Below are 8,386 nucleotides of genomic sequence, written 5' to 3' on the forward strand. Positions count from 1 at the left end.
CCCGATTCCCAATATTTGGTCCTCTGGTTCCCAGACTATTGTGATCCCAAAAACATATAGACGCACAGGAGAGAGAGAGAGAGACAAGGGTCACGAGAGCTCATTTCATCACCCATTTAACAAAAAGTGGTTATGGGCCTATGTGCCAGGCACTGTATTAGGCACTTGGGATACTGCAGTGAACACAACAGAGCTCTGTCATCCTGGTGCTAACATTCCAGTGGAGAACAGGGGGGGTCTGAGAAGGTCACAGAAGGTACCATGATGTCTGCCTGTGGGAGAGCCTGTTGGGGTGCAGCTTAGCTGTCCAGGCGTGGGGTGTCAGCCCCAGCAGGTCCGAGGATGTGCTCCTCACACCGTGTCTTCAACAAGTCAAGAACAAGGTCAACCTTCAGGCCGTGTGCTCTGAGGTCTTCCAGAGAAACTGGGCTCGTGCATTGAGTTGCATAACCGTCAGAGGGCTTCCTCCCAGCCTTGGGGCTCTGGCAGTGTCCCCACTGGTTGGCAGGCCCATAGGCAGGTGTGGAGTGGGTCACCACCCCATACCCTGTCTGCCATGTCTCTTCCACCGGCTCCACTAGACCAACCCTAGAGATTCCCATCCACCCTGCCGTGTGCCTGGTGCCCTTTCTCCAGGCTCCCCATTTTCCCAACAGGCAGCTGATTTCTGTACTAAACCCATGTCAGGCCTTAAGAGCGGGTAACAGGGCTGTTGGGAGGCCATGGTGTGCCTGTGGGGGAGTTAGAAGGAGGTGGCCATCCTCTAGACAGACAGGGCTAGATTTGGCTAGATTTGGCTGTGACGCGTGGGCGGGACCTCAGCCCCACTTGTCCCTCAGCTCTGTGCAAGACCCAACTCATACCGCCGTCCACAGCGACCCCAGCTGGTGTCCGCACAGCCAGAACTCAGGGATGAGCCTATGCGGCAAAGGATAGTTATACACATGACTTACCTGGGCAGGGTGGATGGCTCGGAGCCAAGTCTGACCTCAGGGACCTTGGAGGAACCAGGCTTCCTCCTCTCCAGCCTCCAACCTGTCTGCAGAACGAGGATGTCTAGGGGGAGCTGAAATCAGATTTTTCTGGTCAGCACGGCTCAGAGGCATGTTTCCCAAGCCTACGGGAAACCTCCTCCCAGAGCCTGTGGCTGCAAGAAAGCAGAGGAGGAGGAGGAGGAGGTCCTGGAGAGAAGAGCTTTATTTAATGCCCCCAACAAAGCCCCCTCTGTGAAGCAGGGCACACACTGGTGGGCTTACAAGGAAGGGGACAAATGCTGCCTTCAGAGGCTGAGAGGCCACAAACTCCCTCAGCTGGCTCAGGAGTTGATGCCTGCCAGGGCTCCCGGGCTCACTGTCCCCTGCTGGGGCCACCAAGTGTCCCTGTAGCCAGGATTTCTCCTGGGCTGGGAGGTGCATCAGGCAGGTGCATCAGGCAGGCTGAGCTCGGGGCTCCTCCTGTCCTTCCTCCTAGCCAGACACTAAGGAAGAGGGACCCAGGTCCCCAGAGCCCTTCCAAAATGGAGGGAGTGCATTCTTTGCCTAGGGCCACAAGGATAAAGTGCCATGAGCTGGGTGGCCTCAAAGGACAGGAATTTACTCTTATGGGTGTGGAGGCTGAAGACTTCAAGGGGTGGTGGCCTGGCTGCACTCCCTCCACGGGCCCTGGGGGAGAAGCTGTCCTTGCCTCTCCAGCGTCTACGGCGCCCAGCTGTCCTTGACCTGGGGCCACTTTACCCCTTTCTGTCTCTATCTTCACGGGGCTTCTCCCCTAGGCGCCTTGTCTTCTGCTTGTCTCTCCCCCTCCTCTTACAAGGGTACTTGTCCTTGGATTTGGGACCCCCTCATCTAGGATGGTGTCATCTTGAGATCCCTAATTTAATCACAGCCTCGAAGAGCTTGTATCCAAATAAAAGTCACATTTGTAGGTTCCCGTGGGTGGGACGTGGTCATATCTGGGGGCGGGAAGGATTCAACCCGCACAGATAGGTATGACTACTCTCCCCGGGTTATAAAGGAGGGGACTGCTGTTGTCAGAAGTCCACGGCCCTGGCCATCCCCCTCACTGGGGGCAGAGCAAATGTGCAGACCAAGCTCCGCTGGGTGGCAGGGTCCGCTCGTGTCCCACTCTGTGTAGCTACCTCATCCTCTGTGACCTCGGGAGGTCCCGTGCTTCTGCATGTCACCTGGGGTTGAGGACAGTGATGAAGAGGCCAGAGAGAGAAGCTCCCCTAGGAAGGGTGTGCTACGGCCAGGCCCTGTGCTAAGCCCCTTATTCGTACAAAACCAACCGTCAGGTGTAGGTACCACTGTGAGCTGCTTTCTGGAAATGGGTGAGCTCCGTTTTAGGTGAAGTGATTTGACCCAAGCCACACAGCCAGCATGTCGCACAGCAGACTCAGGACCGTCTGATGCCAAAGCCTGTGTTCTCAGCTACCCATCAGAGCGGCCGCTTGTGGACACCACTTCCCAGCCTTCCAGAGGCTTCTTAGAGATGCTGCCCGTGAAAGGCTCCGTGGACTGTGAGGTCTCATCTGAACGGAAGGCAGACCAGCCTTTTCATGTCATTGCAGCTCCCAGATGTCCCTGAGGGGCTCTCCTGCCTGCAGGCTGGCAGACGTGTGACCCACACCCAGGGAGAGCCTAAGTGAGCCACAGGCAGACATGACTCCAGGTCACCTGGCGTCTTGCAGGGAGTAACCAGCAAGCCTGGGCAATCCCTTGAGTCTGGTCCAGCGGCACCCACCCGGCCAGCTCCCAGCCCACCGTGGTCTCCAGGGCCTGATGGGAACCTTCAAGGTCAGGGGAAGGTCTCCAAGCTTCAGGGCTCCTGGCCGGTGCCCATGGCGACACCCAGGACAGCAGCCCCTCTCACTGCCCTCCCCTCTGTCTCCTGCCCGACCCAGGCATCGTGCGCGCCTCCAGCGTCTTCCCTATCCTCAGTACCATCCTGCTGCTCCTCGGCGGGCTCTGCATCGGCGCTGGAAGGTTCTACAGCCACAAGAACAACATCGTCCTCAGCGCAGGCATCCTCTTTGTGGCCGCGGGTGAGTCGCCAGCTCTGTCCTCCCCGCACCGGGTCTGCGTCCTGGTGCATGCATGGGCCTGGGAGGGATGTGGGGGGCAGGTGTAAAGTTATTTCTCGAAATTGATTTCAGGCATCCAAGTGGGAGGGGGTTGGAGCGGAGAGTGGGCAGCAACTGCTCACTCAAGGGGCACGGGGTCTCTGCTTGGCGTGATGAACAATGTTCTGGACCAGAGGCATTCTAAGCCATGAATGTGTGCACTTTAAAGGGTTAATTTATGTTCTGTGAATTTCACCTCGACCAGAAAGATTAATAAGCTCAAGTGTGCAAAGTGCCCCAGAGGGGCAGGGCTGGAGCCTCAGAAGCCTGTGATGGGGAAGCCCGGCTGAGTTGGTGGGGGGGACCGGGGGGCACCAAGAGGGGCTCAACAGAAGCCAGGACCTGAAGGAGCCGCCCAGGTGAGGACAGGGTGAAGGGGGTGCGTTACTGGTAAGGGTGCACCTCGGAGCCGCCCTCCACGACCCAGTGAAAACCAACCCACAGAGCCGTGGGTGACCGCCACGCTCCCCCAGCCTACCTGGTCCCAAATGACTTCACACTGTCCCTCCTCTTGATGGAGAACACCACGACTCATGTCTTACCACGGCAGACCTGGCAGAAGTCTGGACCGCAAGTGGGAGCCCATACACAGTCCAGGACCAAACCCTGGGTTTTCTGGCCCTAGTCTCCAGGGGAAGTCTCGAGGGGGCTCCTGCCGGGGCCGAAACTGGCCGGTGGCATCCTGAAGGCTCCAGGCAGCCCCTGTGGGATTCAGATAAACTTGCAACAAGGGTCCCTGTCAGGAGACCCAGGACCTGCCTAATGTCTTAGGCCTTCTAGTACGTAAGTTTGAAATGTGTTACAAAGCTCAGTGATTCTTTTTTTTCTAATAGAGATTTTATTATTTATTTATTTATTTATTTATTTATTTATTTGAGAGAGAACAAAAGAGAGCACGAGGAATGGGGAACAGAAGGAGACGCAGGCTCCCCACTGAGCAGAAAACCCGACATGGGGCTCGATCCCAGGACTCTCGGATCATGACCTGAGCCAAAGGCAGGTGCTTACCTGAACCGCCCAGGTGGCCCTGAATTCAGTGGTTCTTTCCTAAATGGTTATCATAGCTCCCTATGCTAGGCCGTAACAGGGTTCTTGCTTTCAAAGCATCTTATTTCTTCCCTCGCTCTGGTGAGGCAGCCCTAGCTTGGCCTGGGCTCTGCATCTTGAAACAGCCCAGTAGTCCCATGAGGGGGGACAGTGAGAATCCCAGCAATGGCGGTGGTCGCTGGTGGTCTTTGGTGGTCGAGTCTCCTTCGCTGAGGACGGTGGGGGGGGGCTGCGGGGACAGGTGTGGAAGGGCCTCACGGTGCCTGACCTCATCTTGTCCTCTCCTTGTGGTTTCTCTGGGAGAAGGAAGGTGACTTCGGGCCAAAGCAGTCAAGACTGGCTTAAAGTCTTTCGGCCAGCTTCTAATGCTCCTGTCTCGACATCCCTTCCACTTCTGTGTCCTTCCAAGGCAATTGATACTATGTGTGTGTGTCTGTGTGTGTGTGTCAAGGGGGCAGGTGTGCGTGTGTGTGTGTTGGCATGGAGAGCCCGAGTGTAGAGCCTCCTTGGCCCGGCCCCCCTGCTTTTCCTTCTTGTCCCCTCCACGGGCAGAGATGGGAGAAGAATTCTCTCTCCTCCTTTGAGTCCCCAGCTTTTTGAAGGCATGAACCATTAAAGAAATCCTTGCCATAAGGTTTGAGTCCTGTCCCCCTTTCCTCTCCCCGAGGAAGGGAAAGAAGAATTGCACCAACCCCCACTACCAAGTAGTAGGGCCATGGTACCCGGTGCCCAGGGAGCACAACCACAGCATCCCAGATTCTGAGGAGGCCATCAGGTGGCCCAGGTGGCTTCCCTGAGGTCATCTGGTGGTAGAGACACAGGCTGTGCCCAGCGCTGTCAGCCTCCCATGTCAGGGGCCCTCTGCAGCTGCCCATCTCCCCAGGAGGAACCATACCCAGTGCTCCAGGTCACTGGAGCCCGGGGACACTCATCTAAAAACATGGGTCCAGAGGGGAGAGGAAGCAGGGACAAGAGCAGTCCCAGCAGACGAGCAAGATGATTCCACTCGTTCCCGTTTTTTCCCTGGTTTATGGAAGCTCTGATCATGGACCAAGGCCACGGCAGGCCAGGGGTCACACATGGGGCCCCCAGCTCGAGGCCTCTCCAGCCCCAGCAGTGAGGTGATTTAGACCAGAAGCCATTTGAGGCGGGAAGTGATCAGAGCCCAGAGAGAGGTATGGTCCAGAGGCCGGGAGGGCCTGGAGCGCACTGTCCACACTCAGATCTCTGCGGGAGGCGGGAAGGCAAAGGGCACGGTGGTGCCTAGACCAGACGACACGTCACTGCCCAGTGAAACACAGCGGATGATGAGAGAACAGAAAAGCCGCCTCACCATGTGCCAGCTGCTGTGCTAAGTACTGGGCATGTACCAGCCCCTTCAGTCCTCACATCTGCCCCGGGAAGCGCGTACCACGGGGACTCCCGTCTGGCACGTGAGAATATGGAGACACAGGAAGCTGAGTTATTTGCCCAAAGTTCCATGGCTGGTCGTTGGTAGAACCGGATTCAAACCCAGGCAGCCTGGCTCTACCGAACCTCTCTTCTCGGAAGATCAAGTCAAACAGAGACAGCCAACAGGGGGGCTCAGTGGGGATCTGCTTCTCCCTCTCCCTCTCTCTCTCTCTCAAATAAGTAAATAGTGAGTAGTAACATACCGGGGAGTTTCCTGATTGTGATAAACGTACACGGTAACATCAGCCGTTCACGGGGGAAACCGGCGAGGAGGTAGAAAGGGGCCTCTCTGTATTCTCTTCACAACTTTTCACTATGCCTAATGTCCCCAAAGTTTATTTTTAAGCTTTGAAAAGCACATATCCGATGAGGCAGAGGTTTAACATCCCACGGTTGTAGTCGTGCGTGTGTGGACACAAGGATGTCTGTGACAGCTCTGTCACAGCAGAGGACTAGGCGCTTCCTGGACATCCGTGGCAGAGCCCCGGTTACATGTCTGTGCAGAGGCTGCCACGGGCTCTTAGAAAGATGGACGGCTCTCTCTGTCTTGACGTGGAACAGTCTGCCAGGTAGACTGTTCCAGAAAAAGGCAAAGGGACAAAGAGTATTGTTCAAAGAAACAATGGATGTGTGTGTGTGTGTGTGTAAAAGAGAGGGGGAAGGAGGAAGAGAGACTAGACATAACAATGATAGAAAAACAGGGACCGGGCGCCTGGGTGGCTCAGTGGGTTAAGCCGCTGCCTTTGGCTCAGGTCATGATCTCAGGGTCCTGGGATCGTGTCCCGCATCAGGCTCTCTGCTCAGCAGGGAGCCTGCTTCCCTCTCTCTCTCTCTGCCTGCCTCTCCATCTACTTGTGATTTCTCTCTGTCAAATAAATAAATAAAATCTTAAAAAAAAAAAAAAGAAAGAAAGAAAGAAAAACAGGGACCCCTGGGTGGCTCAGTCGGTTAAGCGTCTGCCTTCGGCTCGGTTCATAGTCTTCAGGGTCCTGAGATCGAGCCCCACATCGGGCTCCCTGCTCAGTGCGGAGTCTGCTTCTCCCTCTCCCCCTTCCCCTGCTCATACTCTCTCTCTCTCCAATAAATAAATAAAAATCTTTAAAAAAAGAACGAACAAATAGTAGCCACCTTCAGGAGGGGACCCGGGCCACTAAGTGCCTCTGGTTTTTTGCACCCCTCCTCCGAGCTCTTGCTGTACTACCCCTTCAAAACAAACAACTTAAAAGAAATGTTCCCGACCGGAACAAAGCAGCGCCCGTCCGGGGAAGTGGGGCCACCAGCCCCTCCTCCTCCGCTGGTCCAGCTGCAGGTCTAACCTCTGCCTCCCTCCCTCCCACCCCCTCTTCTGCTTCTCTTCCAGGCCTCAGCAACATCATAGGCATCATCGTCTACATTTCCAGCAACACCGGCGACCCGAGCGACAAGCGCGACGAAGACAAAAAAAACCATTACAACTACGGTTGGTCTTTTTACTTTGGAGCCCTGTCCTTCATTGTGGCCGAGACCGTGGGAGTCCTGGCTGTGAACATTTACATTGAGAAAAATAAGGAGTTGAGGTTTAAGACCAGACGGGAGTTCCTCAAGGCTCCCTCCTCGTCGCCGTACGCCCGGATGCCGAGCTACAGGTACCGGCGACGGCGCTCGAGGTCCAGCTCCAGGTCCACCGAGGCCTCTCCCTCCAGGGCGGCGTCCCCGGTGGGCCTGAAGATCACCGGGGCCATCCCCATGGGCGAGCTGTCCATGTACACGCTGTCCAGGGAGCCCCTGAAGGTGACCACGGCCGCCAGCTACAGCCCCGACCAGGAGGCCAGCTTCCTGCAGGTGCACGACTTCTTCCAGCAGGACCTGAAGGAAGGCTTGCACGTCAGCATGCTGAACCGGCGGACGACCCCTGTGTGAGCTGCCCCTTCCTCTCAGCGCCGGCCTGTCCCCAGAACCGCCGTGTGGATCCCACACGAGGGCACCTGCCCCTTAAGACGGACCAACGATGGACGGAAGCCAAACCCACCCCTCCCTGGTCTCCAGCAGGTGTCGCGGGCTGGTTTGGCGCCAAGCCACCCGGGAGATGGGAAGTGGAGGCGGAAGGCTCACTTTGTCCCCGGAGAGCGTGTTTGATGCCCCGGGATTCTGAAATCTCCTGAGGCTGCACGGCCTGGAGCGACCCCCGGGGAAGACAAAATTGAGCCATTATCTCCTCTCGGAAACAAATTTTGCCAGAAGAATGGGCTTTTGGGGTCCCCCCCCCTGCACCGCCCTGCCTGCCTGGGTGCTGGGCCACTGGGAGGGCCTCACCGGACACACGGGGACCTTTGGACATTGGTCTGCTGCTTTCTGATCTGAGGTTTCCGAGTCCGTGAGCGGAAAACAAGGAAGCCAGAGCTTGCCCCCTTCCTGTCTATCGAGTGCCCTTTCTCTCTCTCTCTCTCTCTCTCTCGCTCTCTCTCTCTCTCTGGCAGTGGCCAGTTGTTGAAATAACAGTAATCCTGAGGAGAAAGCCCTGTGGCCAGCTGGTGCTTTGGCCTTTGTGCTGTCCTGGGGCCAGCTTCCCTCAACCTGAGGAGACCAAGGCCTGTGGAAGAATCTGCAGAGGGGGAGGCCTTCGCCGGCTGGGGGGTGGTGGTGAGGTAAAAGCCGGAGCCTGTCGCTGGCATTCCTATCCGCTTGTAGAAGTTTCTGCCTCACACGGAAAGGGCAGAACACAATGATGGTACTTGAGAGTTTGGAAGATTCCACGGGTCTGAGGAAAGGTGGCCATAGGTTGCTCCC

At 56.6% G+C, this 8,386-nt stretch overlaps 1 protein-coding gene across 1 annotated transcript in view; it reads left to right on the plus strand.

Annotated features, from left to right (window-relative positions):
* CACNG4 (calcium voltage-gated channel auxiliary subunit gamma 4) overlaps window positions 1-8,072 on the plus strand; it is a 58,265-nt gene extending 50,193 nt beyond the window's left edge. The window contains exons 3-4 of the mRNA XM_044250210.1: window positions 2,903-3,043; window positions 6,981-8,072. Coding sequence (XP_044106145.1) covers window positions 2,903-3,043; window positions 6,981-7,519 — 680 coding nt within the window. The 3' untranslated portion in view covers window positions 7,520-8,072. The remainder of the gene's footprint in view (window positions 1-2,902; window positions 3,044-6,980) is intronic.
* Window positions 8,073-8,386: the final 314 nt, after the last annotated feature.

The sequence above is a fragment of the Neovison vison genome, chromosome 5 (assembly GCF_020171115.1).
Source record: "Neovison vison isolate M4711 chromosome 5, ASM_NN_V1, whole genome shotgun sequence".
Taxonomy (NCBI): Eukaryota; Metazoa; Chordata; class Mammalia; order Carnivora; family Mustelidae; genus Neogale; species Neogale vison.